The 20,904-nt window shown below is 43.4% G+C and overlaps 1 protein-coding gene across 1 annotated transcript in view; it reads right to left on the bottom strand.

Moving 5' to 3' along the window:
* NCKIPSD (NCK interacting protein with SH3 domain) overlaps positions 1 to 20,904 on the bottom strand; it is a 91,658-nt gene that overhangs the window by 52,075 nt on the left and 18,679 nt on the right. The window contains exons 2-3 of the mRNA XM_065408357.1: positions 1,948 to 2,060; positions 32 to 233 (exon numbers count right to left, since the gene is read on the bottom strand). Of these exons, the coding sequence (XP_065264429.1) occupies positions 32 to 233; positions 1,948 to 2,060 (315 nt within the window). The remainder of the gene's footprint in view (positions 1 to 31; positions 234 to 1,947; positions 2,061 to 20,904) is intronic.

The following is a 20,904-nucleotide window of genomic DNA, read 5'->3' as shown; positions in this document are numbered from 1 at the left end:
AAGAATCTAGAAGAGGCCAAGATGCTGTTACCTGGTAAAGACCTTCATCATCCTCTTGGATCTCCGTGTTTGGCAGGCTGTGATGTCGCTCGTAACCTGTCCGGCACATGCCATTGGGCTGTCGTGCTAAATCCAAAAGGTGATCACTGGAGGATGGGGTCAAAATCATTCCCTGACTGGTTGGTGAGTGACTTTTGCGTGACACAGTCTCCTTCCGATGATGGATCAGTTTCCTGGCAGATGGAATGGGAATAGGGGTATTAGGGACACAGGTGAAGCGATGAAGTCAGTACCCAATGCCAAGAAGCTTAAGTCTGAAACTGGACTGTGGCTACAATAGACGTCTCCATAGTAAGGATCTTTACTGAGGACAGAATAAGTCCAACTCCACTGAACTACTGAGGAAGCACCTCTCAGAGAGGAGGGAAGGGCCTTTGTAAAAAGCACATGATTTGTGAATCAGGGTTCACAGGAGACATATCTCCACATCATGGTACGGAGGGTTGTTATGCCACACGCTTTAGACTTGCCTGCACCATAGCTCTATGGCTCCCTTACAATGTCCATGATTGTTTGATTTGAGGTGAAGTAGATATGCCTCAATCCATAACTCGAGGTATCAAAAAGCCTCATAGCAAGCAATTGTTAATGGTGTATTACAAAGACACCCTGCTCTGATGTTCGCTAATCCCAATAGATTTACATTTTTAAGCAATAAAGGAAAGAAACAAATACACCCAACTTCAGCAAGCTCTGGACACCAATTCAGCCTCTCTGACCACCACTGCTCAGGTGGGTTTTTATTTCAGGGCAGGGGAGTTATATGCCACTCTACTAGCTGCATAGTTTCCTTTACAGGATGCATTTGGCAAATTCAGCCTTGAAACCACTTTGTAGCAATGTCATGATGCTGAAGTATCACTTCTCTGAGCGATCTTCTAAAAAGTGCCTAGGTGTTTCAGTGTCACTGGCTGGACAGCAGCTGCAGAAGGTACAATTACCGTGCTATCACCAGGGAAGGTAGAGTCCTCACCCTGGAGGAGCAAGGGCCAAGGGACAGAGATAAACAAGTACACCTCTACCCCGATATAATGCTGTCCTCGGGAACCAAAAAATCTTTCCGCATTATAGGTGAAACCGCGGTATATCGAACTTGCTTTGATCCACTGGGGCGCACAGCCCCGCCCCCCAGGAGCACTGCTTTACCGCGTTGTATCCGAATTCGTGTTATATCGGGTCACGTTATATCGGGGTAGAGGTGTAGTCTCTAGACCTTAACACTGCATCACTGACTTTAGGGGAGAGATGTTCTCTTGTTCATGTTTTAACCAAGAGCAGATTTAAAGATAAGGGTAAAGAGGCCAAGTGACCTATGAGCTTGGGGGCAGGAAGAAAGGAACCAGTGGTGCAGCAGCATCTGAGAGGGCAAACTGGAACGGCCAAAGGTGGTGCAAAATCTCTCTTCCCAACCTGGATTGCAATTGAATCAGAGTATGCCCCCCCTCATCTCCCTCACACTTGTAGAGAGAACTGTCAAGCAAGCCTCTAGCCAATGTGATGCTCTAAACCACATGCGGTAGGTCAGACTGGCAGACAGGTGCCCAGTGAGTTGGAGAAGCTGCTTTGCTTGGAGGAAAATGGAATTGTGGGCGGAGATTGAGAGGAGGCACTGCAGTGGTGACTGGAGACTCAGCTGTTCATCACCTGGCTCTCACATCAGTGAGTTGGAGGGCTCCCTGAGTACTTCAGTCCTTTGTTTACTTAGCAGCAGTGGGGCTCCAGTTACCAACTGCAACCCCGGCCATCCCTTATTAACCACACCCAGGACTGGAACAGTGAGCAACCTCCCACCGTGGCTGTACCACTAAGTTCACGCTTTCCCTGCCTCTTTGGGACTTGACAGCTCATGCTCTTTTCCCATCTGTGCCAGGTACTGGCTGTACTTACTGGAGGACATCCCTCTGCTCCAAGTTGTATTTGCCTCCATTCTTCATAGCTGCATTGTGGATAGCCTCAATAGCTCGGTCAATAGACTGCAAAACCACATCTTGTTCCAGCACCTATGGAACACAACACGCTACATGTTACCATATCTTCATTTTCAGATTCCTTTCCATCGCACTTCACATTAAGTGAAGCTGACAGCATAAGACATCCACAGGAACAGGCAGTGCAGAGAACTCAGATGACTAACGGAAACAAGAGAAAGGCTTTAGTTGCCCAGAACCATGGCACATGATGATAGCCAGTGTCAACTGTCCTGGACTGTTCATTACCTCTTTGAAGAATCAACTTTTTAAAAACTGATTTTTTAAAAATGTGCAGGTGTACACAAAATGGATTCTGTCTATTCAAGATTTATTGTTAGAGATGAAAAACACATCACAGCTCCATGCACTTGCCTTCCGGGCCCTGAATTCCAACAATTCATTATATGAAGATCAATCGCAAAGAGCATGGAACAGCTCTTCAGATCAATTTCACATTCAGATTGCCACAGTAAGCTTTTGAGTTTCCACTGCAACACATAGTTTGTTCCATGCTCATTCCTTCTGCTACATTTACCCACCTCTGGAGTAACATGCACACCAAGTATCTGGAGACCCTCTCATGCCAGTTGGCTACAGTACTGTTTGCCCTTTTATTCACATTTTTTCTTGCTAGTTTTCTAACAATTTTGCTGCTGAAATGGCTTTTCCGGATTCCCACTCAAGTCATCATTGTATCATTTGCTCTTCTAGTTACATGCCTGCCAGCCAATTTAGCACATTTTTTTGTTGACAATACCAGCTTTTCAAGATGAAAAACACCAGAAAACATCGAATTCATCAGTCAGACCATGTCCAAAAGCCTTGGAACAGGTTTAACTGTCATTCACAGTGGCTGTGCATTCAGGAAAATAATACTGCACCACACTGGCAGGATTTAAAACTGAAGCAGTTTCCCCAACCTAGTTGAATTACAGCTCAATCTTCCTTTAACATGGACTTTGGACCTTCCATTCCCCAGTGATTTTGCACCATGACTTTGTCTATTTAGACTTCAAATCCTAGATCCATTTCTCCCAACCCACTTAGCGGAGATGGAGGCAGACACCATGCTAGAGAACCCGGGCTAGGTGCTTCTCCACACAAGGCAAGTTGGACCAAGGCCAAATAGCTTGCACTACAATGAATGACTGGAATGAAAGGACAAGAAAGATTCAAGCTGGCCACTATGCTTGAAATATTCCTAAAAGATTTTGTATATTAAGCCTTTACACATATTCAGCACCTTCCATCTGAAGTTCTCTAAGTGCTTTACAATCATTACGCAAGTCTCACTTTTAGGCACAGGGCAACTGAGGTCCAGGGCAGACTATGTATTGGTGAGTAATTTGTGCAAGGTCACAACAAGTCAGTAGTAGAACCCTGAATATAGATAGTTGGGAATTAATACTCCTGGGCTGAGTGCGCTGACCATTAAAAAAACATTGCCTGCATTCTCAGTTCAGAGCATGTGGGTTTTTTGGTTTTAATCAGGCATTCACTCCATCTGTCTGAATGCTGAGGATCTCCTTCCTTTTTCCTTGCTTTACCCCCTGCCCACATCACAGCAACCATTTATCTGGCCAAAGAGCATTTGGAAGCTCATCAAGGATGCACCTTAATTGGCCATGGGGGGTTGCTGCAGAGCAGCACAAGGCAATCCCTCTCCACAGGGGTTGAATGCGCTGCCTCCACAGCACTGGTGTGCAGGCTCTGATAACACACTATGTATTATTTATGCATTGATTAATTACTAAGCCAAATGTTTATTTACAGCAACCTGCAGACAACACTGAAAAATGCCAAACAAGGCAGGGAATGAAAGTGCCTCTGAAACACTTCGTTTTTTCAAAGAGACCATTTTTAGTTTTCTTGTAAGACAAGCGATAAGGAGAAAACAGCAGGGGAATCTGTTTTAGAAGACAAATCCAAAGTATGTTAAAATAAAAATATCTGCTCATTAAACACCACGGATGTGGGCTAAGCTACCTCTAACAGCCTAGCATGCACCTGGGAAAAAGCCCCCTCAACCCTTCCCCTCAAAGGCAGACTTTTCCACCTCCAATGAAAGATCTAATTTAAAAGCCCAAGCAGGGCTTACTTGGATATATTTAGAACAGTGTTTGGGAAGGGAGGAAAGGCAAAGCATTTCAGAGAAGGCATTTCATGTTTGGAGAAGATAGGAGAAAACTTAGGCGAGCTGTGTTTCCCCTCTGGGATAGGGAAAGTACAACAGTAAGGAAATCTTCAGTGCTTCCCTCCCCACAGGAGGGAGGGCAACTTCCCTGAAAGCTGCCAACAGCTCCTCCACCTCCAAAGCCCCTGCACTGCTTCCAAATGTCCTGGCTGAAGGTGTGATGCAACACTTGCCATAGCCTCTCAATACAGTACCACCATTGAACTGGTCAAAGGGCTTGCTACCAAATGACGCACTCACCTCCCAGTATATCCATTCACTGCGTCAAACCACACAATTAAAACAATTCTTAGGCTTTCCACAAAGTGTGCACCACTACCAAATCTTGCCACTGCATGATCTTATGGTGATTCATCTCACTCTCCCCAAGGCCCAGTGCTTTTAGTTAATCACTGCTCAGTTACATCTTCACTTAGACTGGAAGCTCTTCAGGGCAAGGACTACACCTTTAGTCTTTAAGCTCCCATCCTAGGCACTACCATAATAAACATCATCATAATGAATATAGTCACACCATAAATCGAGTGACTAGCCAGGAATGGCAAGCATAAGTCACCTGCACACTTCTTAATCAATCAAAATGGCATTGGCAAGGCTCCACTGGGAGAAAAGAGAAAAATTCTGTGCAGTCAGAAAGGACCATGGATTCTGTAAAGGCAAAATTCATAGTTAGGATTGCAAATGTCTTAGGACTGGTCTACACGGGGGGGGGGGAAGAGAATCGATCTAAGATACGCAACTTCAGCTACAAGAATAGCGTAGCTGAAGTCGACATATCTTAGATCGACTTAGAATCACTTACTTCGCGTCCTCGCAGCGCGGGATCAACGGCCACCGCTCCCCCATCGACTTTGCTTCCGCCTCTCGCCAACCTGGAGTTCAGCAGTCGACAGGAGAGCAATCGGGGATCGATTTATTGCGTCTACACTACACACGATAAATCGATCCCCGATAGATTGATTGCTACCCGCCGAACCGGCGGGTAGTGTAGACATACCCTTAGCTACAAATTCTTTTCCCCCTGTAACTTAAGCAGCAGCCATCTCAGAAACTCAGAGCAATATTTGCACATAAAGATCTATTCTACTTTCATTTTCCCTTTGCTTTTTCCACTGTACTTTAAAAAGAGCGTTACTTAGCATAGTATCTGTGGTTCTTTGAGATGACTGCCTGAACACCGGTGATTTATGGGGCTCAGGAGCATGAGGGCGGAATTTCTGAGCAGCAGTATCAGCTGGTGTTTATGCACACTCTGCTAATGCACATGTAACCCACACTAGCATAGCATGGCTCTGTCACGCTCTGCTGGCTGGACTATGTAGAGGTTTATGAATCTGCTACAGCTTTTGCTCTAGCAGACCTGGGTCTCAGCTCAGGCAGTAGAGACTCATGCATTTAGAACCAGCGGCGTGGAGTCTGACCTCCACTGCTGACATCTCCCACAGAGGCATTTCATTATACTGTCATTCCCTCCACCCTGAAAATATCTAATAAGGTATAGTCCCAACCATCACTTAGCATATGTCTACACTAACCACTGCAGCACTTCAGTGTAGACACTTACTACAGCGACTGGAGGGTTCTGCCCTCACTGCAGTAAATCCACCTCCTTGAGAGGAGGTAGCTAGGTCGATGGAAGAATTTTTGTATTAAACTAGCGCTGGCTATACAGGGACTTAAGTTGGCTTAACTATATTGCTCAGGGGTGTGGATTTTTCACACCCCTGAGCAACATAGCTGGGTCAATCTAATTGGCTAGTGTAGACCAGCCTTTAGCTTCTATCAAGCATCTACAGTAAGACTGAAGTAGTGGGAAAGAAAGGCAGGTAGCATGTATCCCTGGATGGATGCCATTGCAGGAGCGCTCAGTGTGATGCCCATGCATTTGACTTAGACCAAATCATCAGGCCCACAACAGCATGGATACTGGATCATGGAGCCCTAAGTATAACTAAGTGGTCAGGGGAACTATAAAATTCGTGTTAGCTATTGACTATATGGACTATGAAAAAAACTGTGTAGACAAGGAAACGCTACCTTTCCTGGAAGGGAACAAGGGCTGACAGGGATTAAATGGACACACTGATTACGGTGACTAGAAGAAAGTGAGTGGGTGGTTGAAGCTGCACTTTCTTAGGCTAAGTCTACACTACAGTGGGGGGTCGACCTAAGATATGCAACTTCAGCTACGTGAATAGCGTAGCTGAAGTTGCGTATTTTAGGTCGACTTACCTGACTGTGAGGACGGCGGCAAGTCGACCGCTGCCGCGCCGCCGTTGACTCCGCTGCCGCCTCTTGCCACGGTGGATTTCCGGAGTCGACGGCAGAGCGATCAGGGATCGATTTTATCGCGTCTTCCCTAGACGCGATAAGTCGATCCCCAATAGATTGATTGCTACCCGCCGATCCGGTGGGTAGTGAAGTCGTGCCCTTAGATATCCCCAGGTGGGGAAGTGAATGTACAAGGATGCAGCAGAGTGTACTCACAGGGCTATTCAGATGTCCCTTGCTTTTGTACCACCTGCACTGAAATTTTTTGTTGTTGTTCTGTGTTTGTACAACACAGTGGTGGACCATGACCAGGCCACCGAGCCACAATTCTAAACAATAGTGCTTTAAGACGAATCAATAGAATTCTCTTAGCTAACATGGATGGAGTCAGACTGATATTTTAGAGATGTATTTGTGATGAACTGGGAAAATATTTTGATTAATATTGTATGTCACGCAGTTTCCCTGTTCCATTTGGTACTGCTGCCTACCCGAACACATACACCTAAACCAAAGGGGGCTGTAGAGGTGCCAAGCAAGAAATGTAAAACAATGACACAGATAAGTCCACTTCAGTTGCACAGTAGTTAAGATAACAATTGATAGCTCCATCCAGACTAGAATGGGTACCCTCCCCAAGGCCAACTGGGATCAAAGAAGACAAAAAAATTAAGAGACCACAGAAAAGGGAGAGGGGATTTGGGTCAGAAAGGAAAAGCTGACAGCTGGGAGATAGGGGGAGACATATGCTGTGAGCAGGCTGCTAAACCCAGCTAGAGATAGAGTTAGCTGGGATATGAGGGACTTATGATGGTGTAACTAATATCAGTGTAGGCCTTTCACTGTTACACCTTTCTCTACAAGTATGTCTACACTGCTATTAGACACCCACAGCTGGCTGTGCCAGCTGACTCGGGCTTGCAGGGCTGTTTAATTGCAGTGTAGACTTCTGGGCTCGGGCAGCCCAAGCTCTGGCACCCTATCACCGAGCCCAGAAGTCTACACTGCAATTAAAGAGCCCCAAGAGCCCGAGTCAGCTGACGTGGGCCAGCTGCAGATTTTTAATTGCATTGTAGACATACAATAAATGCTGTGCATCTTTTGAAGAAGCTATTTCTATATCACTGCAAACACAGTGTCACAGACACCCGGAGAAAAAGGGCTTCTGGGTGTCAAACCCAGTTGGACCTGCTGAAGTAGTCACAGCTGGTGCCCAAGGGCTGTAAATCCAGGTCCCAGTCAGAGCAGGTGAATTGCAGAATCCCAAGGAGTTAGGGTACATCTACGCTGCAATTAAAAACCCACAGCTGGCCCATGTCAGCTGACTCAGGCTTCCAGGGCAAGACTGGTTAATTACAATGTAGACTTTCGGACTTGGGCTGGAGCCCGGGCTCTAGGAGAGCCCAAGTGGGAGAGTCCCAGAGCTTGGACTGCAGCTGGAGCCAGATCATCTACACTGCAAATAAACAGCCCTGCAGACAGAGCCCCACGAGCCCGAGGCAGCTGGTATGGGCCAGCCGTGGGTGTCTAACTGCAATGTAGACATACCCTCAAAGGCTCAAGACCTCACACTGGGGGGTGATGCACTTGATAAGATCCATAGATGGGACAGTGGTTCAGCTAGCCTGGCAACCACAGTAGTGACTGAGATTTTATTGAAAAAGCATTTATACGGATTTTCATTCCAGAAGGTCGTACGAGAAGAGAGATTAATTGCAAGTTTCTTGTTAAATCAATTAAAAGAAATTGTATCAGAGAGACTGTGCTCCATATCTGGCCTGGCACAGGTAGGCTGGACACCAAAGGCGAAGCAGAGGGAAGAGCAGTTAACTTTGACAGTCACTGGCCACACTAGTGTTGAATTAGTTATACCTCAGTCTATATCCTATAAAATGGTGCTCCTCAAACACAAGAAGAATCTCTTATGCATGTGAAATTCATTTAACTAACAGGTTACATTTAAATATGCACTTGAACAGTATACAAGAATTGAGGTTTCCTTCTTTACAGCGTAGCAGAGGGAATTATAGAACCTTCCATAAATCAGTATTTCTCTCTCTCTACTGATAGCATGAGCAAACAGGAAGCATGTCGCTAGAGCTGGTCTGCAGGCTTCCTCTCTTACCCCATAGCATGGAGAGCAAACATTATGATGGGGGGGAGGAGAGGCTAATACAGATCTACACTTTGAAATGTGCTACTGGTCGGCTGTGCATGGTGATACAATCTATGACTGGAGCAGTGCACCCTTCCCAGATCCCAAAGAGATTGGGATGGACACCAGCATGCATTTCTCATTCCTGATATCCTCATTCAGCTGAGGGAAGTTTTGTCTTAAGGAAATATTTAAACCCTCTAAAAATCTGATTTTTTTTTCCTACTGAAAAATAAAATCCAGAATGTGTCAGTATTCTTGCTATCCCTCTCCCAGTACCGGGAAGAGAAATTTAAGTCGATTCAGGGTTTTAGCATTTCTCAGAAAACCCCAGTGGGTGTATTGTGTACAATGGCATTCTAACCTTTCACCTCAACAGTTCTCCCTCCCTACTTCCCCAATACCACCAAAAATAAACTTTCCCTTCTTCCTCATTTTGCGTTCATCTGCAAGTGTCATTCTGCAAAATGCCTGGGCTCTTTAAATGCAATCAGAGTGAAGAACTTGTTCAGCAGTCCAGAATAATCATACCTTTCAGACAAGCATTCCTCTAGACAAATAGACCCTTATGGGCTGTCTGAGTGAACAGAAGATGGACTGTAGCCATGCTCTGTGCACACGCATGTGTGTAAGATTTACATATTTACTGCATTGGCCCATTACAGATTGGACAGGCCCTGCAAACTCTCCCTTCTAAAACAAGCTTTTCTTTGCCTTTGGGACGGTTAGACAGAAGGTAACAATATTCCATCTCTTCCAGTCTCTCCCAATTCTTCATGATCATGGGGACATCTGATCATGTGCTTTAGCAAAGTCATTACGCACATTTCAGTGTTACCAATGCTGTAAGAGCGAGCATAGAACCACAGAACTGGAAGGAACCTCGAGAGTTATCTAGTCCGGTCCCCTGCACTCATGGCAGAATTAAATATTATCTAGACCATCCCTGACAGGTGTTTGTCCAACCTGCTCTTAAACTACGGAGATTCCACAACCTCCCTAGGCATAGAGAGGGGCTCAGATGATTTTACCATCATGTCATTGCTCACGGTCTCCTGACAGTAGTATGAACACCAGGCCCTCCATTAGCAGCTTAGTTCTGGTGCAGTAGCACTGTTGATGACTGTTGAAATCAGGATATTTATTTTTCCAGTGCAGATGCACCCAAGGACTATAATACAACACAAAACTGATTCTTTGTTACTCAAAAAGATTAGAGATGGACATTACCTAGGAAAGATATCAGCTTGAAAAAGCCTTATTCTTTAAGATTTGCGCTAACAAAGCAGCAACAAACGCATCCAATAACCCAGCAGGACAATGACGATGTCAGATACAGTATTTATAAATTATTACAGATCAAACCTGCACCCTTCACATTAACATCATAATCGTCAATGTAATATAAGATGAGCAGTTTAAAGAAATGATTGAAGCACTTTACCCTGAATATGCTTCTCAGAACAGATTTAAGTTCACATAGCCACTACTAGATGGCAGAAGTGAAACAAGAGAAAAAATTAAAGAAAAAGAATCCACATTGACACAAGTACAAAATGGTAAGTCAATCTTGAGAAGTGACCCGTGATGGTTACAAACACCTACACAGGGAAAAACATGCACCTTTCTTTCAGCTATTGTTTCTACAGTTGAAAAGGAAACTGCAGACCACTGTGTTTGCTGAAGATGCCATTCAAGAATGAAGAGAAAAATATGACAAGATGGTCTTTAATGAAGCTATGAAAAAGGACAGAATTCCTCAAGGACAATTATTCTAAACTTCTGACATGGGTGTTTGGCATTCTATTTAAACTTCACTGAACGAAAAATCAGTAGTAGTAGTAGTTCTAGAAGTCCAAAAATTCTTCCACAACCATCATTAGCCTCCAGTTTAATGGCTGAAAAAGGAGGATTGATGCCCCAGCTCCTCAGTGATATTTGGTCTCTATCTGCATTCAGTTACCACAAGTATATTGAAATGTCTACAAAGCACAAGGAAACTTTGGTCAAAACATAGCACACATTTTATATGACAACTAAATTACCAAAGCAGTCGAAGGTGGTTTTAGAGGTACTTGCCATATTACAGACTGATGTAGTCTCAGTTGAAATCTGTCTTAAATTGATTAGTAAAGAACTGGATCTACACAAAGAGAAAACTGAAAGACTATTCACAGAAGCTATGGAACCGTTCCATTACTTGGCAAACATGACTGATCCTAAAGACAAGTCATAGGATGGCATCCACAAGGGGAATCAACAGCTGAAACATGGCTGATGTAACCTAAAGCTGAGTTCCTCTCTTCTGTTCTAGCATTTAAGATTGAAGATCCATATTTCTACCCAAATCTACGTTTAGGAAGGAGGCTGCAGCAAAATGGTGGAAAATGGAAGGTAAAATCATGGAAGACAGAACAGCTGAGTTTAGAATGCTGTCATTTTTCAAAAGAACTCTTCTACATACCCAGCTCAGCAGCTATCGTAGGATTGGTATGGTTGAATCTTTGTAGCAAGCTAGGGCTGAAAAAACAAACTGGTAAAATTATATCAATATCCAAGGACAGGCACAAAAAACTGGGGCAGATACAAAGCTTTATTGGGCTTTATTGTATACCTACAGAATTTCAAGCTTTTCATTTTAGACAATTTTATGTTACGTTTACAAGATCAATCACATGCTGTGCATTGTGCTTTATTTAATACCATTTTGCAGAGAGTTTTTTTTATTTGTGTCTCTTCCTCCACCAGTCATTTCTCTTCCCCCAGGGAGAAAAAAAAATCACAACCTTGTTCTGCTGTCAATACTCATATTGCCGATAACCACAGGCACAGATATTAGCAGCAAGTTCTACAGTTTGCTTCAACCATTTCAAGAGAGCGTCTGACTTGACAGGAGAGAGAAGGGAGAAAAATAAAGCTGACCTCACTCCCCTGAGCCATTGCTTGCTGCTAGATCAATAGCAACCATCAACAAGCAGTTATTAGAGGGAAGCTGCCAGCAGTCTCATAGCACCTCTGTCACCTGCAGGGTTGGCCAGGTGCAGAGGAAGAAAAGCTAGGGATTTGAGAGACAGGAATCAATGAGGGTGGCAGGTAAGCTGCGGATTTAGACCAGGCAAAACCTAAGTCTGCCACATGGAGCACAAATGTAGCTTTCAGGTATATGCTCCATAAACACAACCATATGTACTTTATTAAAGCCACTAATGAGGAAAAAGCACTTCTTACCCTCAAGGGGCAGACTGAGCGGAAAGCCATCAGTTAATTTTTTTTCTGGACAGATGTGAGAATTGCACAAAAAGAAATGTAAACTAGACAGAAAATCCCAAGGACCTTTTTAGCAGCTGTTGCAACAGAACCTAGGGCCTGAGAGAACAGACTGTGCTCCTTTCTACCCACCTTTCATTAACATCAGCATAAACTTTAAAAAAAGCCATGAGAAGTTCCTTAAACAAGGATTATTCTGGACTTGAGGATCAAAGACAGCCTGCCAGCTACAGGACCAGTTATCAGTCAGGCTGGAAAAGGAGCCTCCAGTGTACTGGACACAGATTATATTCAGCATGCAATCTGAGGGTAAGTCTGCACTACAAGCGCTACAGTGGCACTGCTGCACTTACTATAGCACTGAAAGGGGTTTTTCCCATTGCTATAGTAAATCCACTCCCTCAAGAGGCAATAGCTAGGTTGATGGAAGAATTCTGCTGTTGATGTAGCTTCATTTACAGTGGGAGTTAGGTTGACGTACCTATGTTGATGAAATTTGTCACAGCCCTGAGTAACTAAGTTTTAGGTATAGACCAGGCCCAAGAGTTTACTACAGAAAGGCCTAATCACCACCCTTCCCCCAGTAATTTGCAGGATTCTGTCCACCAAGCCAGAGAGGCCCTCATCTTGATGGGGAGATGGTCACTACAGCGTTCATACTGTTTGCTCGCTCCGTGTATATACTGTTCAAACCAAGCCTGCAGGCAGCAGGGATACCTGGCAAACAGCATTATGCAAGTACATGACATCATGTGACACAGGAGAGTAAGGCAAATCTGGACAGATGTACAAGGGTTGTGCATAACCTCATCTATAAGTCTGCCCATGGCAGATGTGAAGAGATGGTGCAGCAACAAGGTTCATGCTATGATTTTTGGACGTGTCCTGCCTTAAGATGCCAGTTGTCCACATATGGGAAGATGATGGTGTGATGGGTTCGGTCTCAGAGATCCCCTCGGGACTGTCACCTGATGTGCTGAAATTACCTCTGAGCCCGTTTTCCCTGCCAGCTTGGGACTCCAGAACCCTGCCTTATTGAGCCAAACATGCTAGCCTGCTGCAACACAGACTCAGGGTCTGTGCCATGCCCCCAAAGCTGCAGACTTTAACTAAAAACAGCTCAGCAGGTTACCTGTCTCCAGCACCCAAAACTCAAATAAATCCATTTTACTCTATATAAAGCTAATACAGGGTAAATTCATAAAATTGTTCATCCTCTATATCACTGAGAGAGAGATATGCACAGCTGTTTGCTCCCCCAGGTATTAATCAGTTAGTCTGGGTTTATTAATAAACCAAAGTGATTTTATTAAATATAAAAAGTAGGATTCAAGTGGTTTCAAGTAATAAGACAGAACAAAGTAAGTCACCAAGCAAAATAAAACAAAAACAGGCAAGTCTAAGCCTAATACACTAAGAAACTGATTACAGGTAATAACTCACCCTCAGAGATGTTCCAATAAGCTTCTTTCACAGACTAGACTCCTTAAGTCCCTGTGTCCTGGGCATGAGGACTCACCTGACTTGGACAGGGTTGGGGAGGGATACCTTCCCTTAGTAGATCTAGGAGGGGATCTGTTTTTAAGCTTATGAGAGTGCTTGTGTCTTACTGTCATGAGAAGGCCTAGATGAAGGGTCCTTTGCTCCAATTGTTTCTGCTCCTGAGTCAGACACTGAACTAGGAGGTGCACTCCGGGATGTCTCAGACCAATGTACAGAGGGGTCTCCCCTGGATTTGACTGGGGCCTGATGGCATGTTCCAAAGGTGTTTCCAAAGCCGGAGTTCTATTGCCTGCCGCATCTGGCTAGGAAAGGAGTAGCAGGTACTGCACTTAGTGGAGATATGAACTTCTTCAAGGAAATAGAGGCAGTGCTAGTGGTCACTGCTGACTAAAAAAATAATCAGGGGCAGGAAACACAATTCTTAAAGCCCAGAACACTGGACATACTCTAAATCCTGCATCAGGAGAGCGGAGAATTCCCCTGGGGCAGAGATTTTAACTACTATCTAAACTTACAAAAACTCCTAACTATACGAGAACGTTGAAATAATTACAAAAAAAATTGTCAAAGAGTTTCAGTTCTGGAAATTCCAACTCAGGCCATGTGGCAGTAAGACAGAACTTGAGAGGTTTCTGCACTGCCCCTTATGCCCTAAGCATGGAGCACAAGGAGAGCAAGGGAGCAGGCAAAGACCCAGGGACACTGGTTGCTAGAAGTCTCCGGTCTCAGGTTCATGGAATACACAGAGGGACCAGCACTCAAACAACAAGTATTTGACAATAGGCTCTTCAAAGAAAGGTGTAACATGACCCAATGGCTGGAACTTGAAGCTAGACAAATTCAGAATGGAAATCAGGAGTAAATTTTTTAACAGTGAGGGTATTTAACCATTGGAACAATTTACAAGGTCACAGTGGATTCTCAATTACTGGCAATTTTTAAATCAAAATTGGATATTTTTCTAAAAGATCTGCTCTAAAATATTTTGGGGAAGTTCTCTGGCCTGTATTATACAGAAGGTCAGACTAGATGATCACAATGGTCCCTTCTGGCCTTAGCATCTAGGAATCTATGAGTCAGTTATGAGCTCTAGGATTCCAGCCAATTAATGAGAACATTGTGGGGAAGGGGGTCTGATAAGTGGTTGCTGCACATTAAACATTTCTATCAATTGGAGTCCCATTAATCAACAGTGAGACCCTCTGAAACAAGAGCACAGCCTGGGCTGACTTTTAGGACCAGGATATCATCACTGCACAAGTCAATAAGCCCTTAACAAGCACATGTGTGCCCAAGTGCAGGAGCAAGTTTTCAGAGTAAAGATTAAGAGGTGGCAGCACATCTGGGGTTAGAATCTGACACTGTCAGATGCCACTTTAAAAAAAAAAAAAAAAGTTCATCTTTAGGCCTGGCATGCCACTGTTTCAATTCCCTGCTGTGCATTCTTCAGGAAGCCACTACACCGGGGTTAGGCAAACAGCAATCCCCTGGCTCGGAAAGAAGTGAAACCTCTGAACCTGAACTTCAGAATTTAGACAGCAAGATCAAATGTGGTCCACACATACAATAGTCCCTGAAGCCAGCCCAAGCTCTTACAAGGAAAGCTTAAGGCCACAAACAAGTTTAGACTTCCCAAATCTCACAGCTGGAAGCGATTTCCCTCCATCCCCCCACCTACTGGAGCACACAAGATCATCCTTTGGAATAACAGCCACGTAATTATTTCTAATACTGCTTTTATCTCATGCCATCAAGATAATGGAAGAAAAAGCCTGAAATCAATTCCAACAATTAAAGGGTTGTAGGGCTGGGAGGTGGGAAGGGTTGGTAGTCAATAAAGATGATGCTAGGGCAGACACAAACTTCATTATTTAAAACTGAAAAGCTTCAAGGAACTCTGCTTTCTTCTGGCTAACTGGAAAAGAGCTCTCAGCTCCAATACCTTTGATTCTGCAAAGCTTAGGAAAGTCTGACTCCAAAAATATTTCAGGAACATATTTCCAGCACACGCGCGCACACACGCGCACACGCACGCGCACACACACACACCATCCGTACATGACTCATGCAATATTATTAACTGGCATGTCACAAGCTTTTGTTTGATACTACACATGACACTTTTTACAGATAAATACTATGTTAGGTGTAGTAAGTGTTTCAGGCCTGACAGGAGCTCACAGAACACTGGGCCCTCTGCCAGTTGGTCCTGAGGGGCTCTTAGGGTCACAATCTAGTATTTTGTCCTTTCACAAGAAAAAGCAAGCTACCCAGTTAATCGTACATGGCAGGAAGTGAATACAAAATTAAAATGGAGCTAACCCTCATCACTGCTGCAAGTTAATAAGCCTTGAGTCCAGGGCAACTCTCTTTCTTTAGTGGTAATGGATCTTTGCTCAGAATACTGTTGCAGACTACCATGGGGAGGAGAGGGCGGGGGGAATACAGAGAAACAGATGCAGTAGCTGATGAATCATGTTTTCAGTCTCATTTCCATTCCTCCCACATGACAAGTCTCTCACATTTTGTATCACAAAGGTTTTGCTGTGTGAAATAAATCAGGGAGAATTTGGTTTGGCTGAACTCTTCCATAAAAGTCAAAGTTCTTATTTATTCAAGAGCCACCAGCAGCAGAATTGAAGTTGTGTACTTTGGAACCCGATGCTTCTGCCATGAGGAGGAGATTGGATGAACAATCAGGGCACGGGGTGGTCAAAGTCAAAATGATCCAAAGATTGAGCTCTAGAATAAAGAGTTGGGAAAAAGTTACATTCATCTTCATCAATCTCTGAGGAACCCAGTCTCACCAGATCTAAACTGGGACTGTCACTTAAAACACACAGGAATTTTTTAAAACACATCTGGCATTTCAGAGCTCCCCTGCTCCTGAACTTGCTGAAAAGAAACATGCTTTTGATTCCTCCCATGGGGCTAGTTTCACAACATCAGAAGTCATTTCCATCCAATGAGAAGGTAGGTTTAACAACTAGTCAAACTCAATTCTGTACTGAAAAACTGCAGGTTTGACAACTTTCTACTGCAGGAACAACTGTCTGTTGCACCAGTTGCTCGGGCTGGCAATCCACTGGCACAGCAATTAAGCAACGGGATGTATGCAAGGACTAAAATTTGGTTCACATCCCCACAGACTTCCTTACATCCCACAGAAGCCACTTATGGGAGCCAAAACTCTACAAGATCCAGTCTCCTCACTGGATTCTGGCATTTGAATAATGGAAATATTGTGAGCAGACCAGATTTCGTGTTCTTTTGATTCCATATAGGTCTCGGAGACAAACAGAGGTCTAAAGGTACAAACACAAATTTCAAGACATTCAGGTTTATGTGAGTTCCTGCAAAAGTCCTATTCATCAAGACCCCACTGGCTGGGTTTTGTAGTCTCATGAAGCCTTTTCCCCAGAGCTACTCCCCTGGAGACCACAAGCGTAGATAAGGAAGCTGTTCACACCTATATATGCAAATTCTTGGCCAACCTATACAGAGAAGGGGGCACTTCATTTCAGAAGTGTCCAGGCAAGCCTCAAGACAGATGGAAGACATTTCACAATTTTGATCTAGGATTCTCACTTCCTCTAGATAATGGAGATTATGTAGGCTGCAGATTTAGAAGGTCAGGTGTTCCTACCTCATCCAATTTATGGAGCAACAATGACGTAGAAAGCCCTGCTCCCAGCCGAAAGATGCAGCAACTGTGTGTTCTAAAAGATGAGCACAGGGCTGGGAGTCAGGAACCCGAGTTCTAATTTCTGCTCTGACACTAACTCTCTGGGTGGTCTTTGGCAAATCACCTACCTGTCACCTGCCTCAGTTTCCCCAGCTGTAAAATGAGAATAAAATTTACCTAACCTTATAGGTGTAGTTGTGAAGCTTAACATATTAGTGTTTGTAAAATGGTTTGGGTTCTTCAGATACACAAGAGCAAAGATATGCCAACTATTACAATTAAGTAATTCAAAGTGAAACTCGACAACACCTTAGCAAAGAGTTCAAATGGAGATTTCTGTATTGATTGTCAAGGTTAGGGGAGGGAATGGGAAACATGCTAGGCCCATCTCTCTATTGTAGCACTGCTGCTCCTTGAACCCCATTAATACAAGCACTTGGGCAGGACGCATCTAGTTTCAAAATTCTTCCTACCTTGCCTGATGACAACTGTAATCTTTGTCCACTTGCCAAGACTTGAGAATGGCTACTCCTTCCCCTTTAGGAGTTAATTCTCATTGACTCCTGAAGGGGATGACAAAGCAATCCATGTGCACACATTTAACGAATAATCACAAGTCCAACATGCAGCAAGAATTACAGTCTGTCACCCACCCTTGTCAGATCAGTTTCCTTCCTCTATGAAGTGCAGCACGTTTACTGCATTTGTTCAAAGTGGAGTCACTGCGTGCAGAGAACACAGCCAGACATTTAACACACAGTCATGGAGAAGGCTGCTCTTCTCACAGCAATTAAATAAACTAGACTAGAAAGGGCATTCCTACCCCATCTGAATCAACAAGAGACTTTGCAACAAATACTAATATAAACAACAGATCAGATGTAAAACAATGAAATCCACTGATCTGGGGTAGATCTATTATAGCTGGAGTACCAGTTGATCACCAAGCTGGCAGTGGACACATTTGGCCCTTGCAACAGTAAGAATTCTGTATTCAAAATGCATCTTGTAGTGAAATAAATTACAAAACTGGAATTGCTACTGCCAAGAAAAAAGGTTTCAGATTAACACCCCCGCCCTTTGGAACAACTATAAATCACATGCATTTAATTTAAAATCTTTGCACATGTAGCCCCACTAGAACCTATGACTCATAAAATTTGGGTTATGACGTTGACTATATTGGACCTTGTCTCTGAAGTCTAATTTTCTTGCAGACTGTACAGTGCTATGTATTAAAGCTATTTGTATTTCTTTTTCTAATAATACCCCTTGTGGAATTGATTCTTTTACCAGTGCCCAGACCGACAGCTCAGTTACTGAACAGATAATTTTGGCTTGGAATGGCATGAAATTTAAATCCTTCACCAGGGAACAAGCCAAGATGTTATTAAAAATTCTGTTTATTTTTATTTACATCTAAGATGTACAGGGAGGGGAAGAGAAAGGCAAGGCTGTTTCTTGGAATGAAAGCAGAGCTCTAGTAACAATGATGATAACAGACAGATTCATCTGTTTTCCAAATTTCACTGTCAGACAAAGAGCTTATTTTATATTCTGGATATGATTTTTCCCATGGCCACATAAATATGCCTGGTTCATGCAAGGAATGTCCTCAGATTAGCAAGGGACTAGGATATGGTATCTGGGACTAGATCCTTGGTTAGTTTACACTGTCTTTTTTGTTCTGTTTGCAACTGACTCATAAGTATATCTTCCTCCCTTCCCAATAAAGTCTTTTGTAACTCTAAGCTGTTGTGCCACCACCTTACTGCAGAGGGCCCTGTAGAGACCCACCGAAGGCCCCACACAACCACCTCTGACTCAAACGAAGCAATAATCCCAATACTTACACAACACATGAATGATTAAAGGATAGGAAAACATGCTTTATAGTAAAAGGCTCAAGAAGTTCAATCTTTTTATCTTCCCCCTCTCCCCCGCATTAGGCCAGTAACCCTGTCAATAAAGGAAATTAAGTTGGTTTGACATGATTTGCTCTTGACAAATCCATGCTGCCAATTCCTTATAACTCTATTATTCTCAACATTGTTTAATAATTTGTTCCAGTATCTTTTCAGGTTTCGAAGACAGGTTTGCTGGTCTGTAATTCCCTGAGTCCTCATTCACCCCCTTTTTAAAGGCAGGTACGACGTTTGTCCTTCTCCAGTCCCCTGGGACCTCACCCATGAGCTCTCAAAGAGATTTGCTAATGGTTCCCAGATTGTTTTAGCTAGTTCCTTAAGTAGCCTATGATTAATTTTGTCAGGCCCTGCCGACTTGAATACCTCTAACGCACCTAAATATTCTTTAACCTGTTCCTTCCCCCTTGTTAATATTAGTTGTGCTGAGTATCTGGTCACCATTAACCTTTTTAGTGAAGACTGAAGCAGAACAGGTATTAAACACCTCAGCCTTCTTCATCAGTTATTAGCTCTCTTTCCCAGCTAAGTAGAAGGAAAGTGTAGGTATTCATTCATTTTTCCTCTTGCTCCTAACGTACTTAAAAAAACCTCTTCTTCTTGACTTGTATGTCCTTTGCTAGGTGTGACTCATTTTGTGCCTTAGCCTTTCTGATTTTATGCCTACATGCTTCGGCTATTCTTTTGTATACTTCCTTTGCAATTTGTCCATGTTCCCACTTTCTGTAGGATCCTGATGGAGCCATATTAGCCTCTTACTATATTCTTCTTATTCTTCCTTCGCATCGGGATACTTTGCAGCTGTGTTTTTAACATTGTTTCCTCAAGAAACTGCCAGCTCTCCTGAACCTGAACTTTTCTCCCTTAGATTTTCTTCCCATGGGACCTTGCCTATCAGTTCTTTCAGTTTGTTAAAGTCTGCTTTTTTGAAGTCCATTGTCCTCTGTCCATATCTAGTACCTTTCATCTAAGTATCTCAATGTTTTGACAACATTAATTTAGCCTGAATCCTCCAGTGAGGTAGGTCAGTACTATCCCCATTTTACAGACAGGGAACCAAGGTACAGAAAAATTAAGAGACCTGCACAGTCATGCACCAAGTCTGTGAAGAGAAGCCTAACACCAAGTCCTGTACCTTAACCACAAGAGCATGCTTCCTCACAAACACCACATGCAATGTAATCTCAGACCAGAAGTAAAGACCTTGCCTGCAAACAGGACATCTGTGTTTGCTCCCCACCACAGACAGCACATTCCAGGGACACATCACCTAGTAAGAGCAATGTACAGATGTGTCTGAAACAGCAACTCTTCCCTTGTAATTAAGCAATGGTCTATCATTTGTTCAGATGTAAACAATAGGAAAGATTATTTAATACACATACTGCATGCATTTTGTAACTTTAATTGATCTCTTGATTAAACAGATCTGAAGTCTCAACATCACAGACCAAGAAGTAGTGAGGAAATAGTAATACAAACTTAAGCAGCAGAAACTGAAAAACCAAAAAACAAGGTGTGACGTTGTGCAGTCTATATGGTTTTATAAAAATATAAGTGAATATAATGTTCTTGTATCTAAAACTAGAAATATAAAACATAACTCTGAGGGCCTATTGTAATTATGTAAAGTGTGGGCCATTAAGGATGGTTTGGAATCTTGATGACTCCCATTGTCTGCAGATGGTTGTATTTACCTGTGAGTCTTCCTGTATATGTGTGTGCTGGCAAGTGAGTAATGAAGTCTTGCAGTGACATGTGATCATGTCACCTGAACTGGAATCCATCTTTAACCTGGTGCTTTTCCAGTGAGGGGGGGTGGAAACCCAGCGGGACAAAGGGTTCCCGCCTTACGCAAAAGATATATAAAGGGGTGG

The sequence above is a fragment of the Emys orbicularis genome, chromosome 7, assembly GCF_028017835.1.
Source record: "Emys orbicularis isolate rEmyOrb1 chromosome 7, rEmyOrb1.hap1, whole genome shotgun sequence".
Classification (NCBI taxonomy): Eukaryota; Metazoa; Chordata; order Testudines; family Emydidae; genus Emys; species Emys orbicularis.
This window is presented reverse-complemented; position numbering and strand designations above follow the sequence as displayed.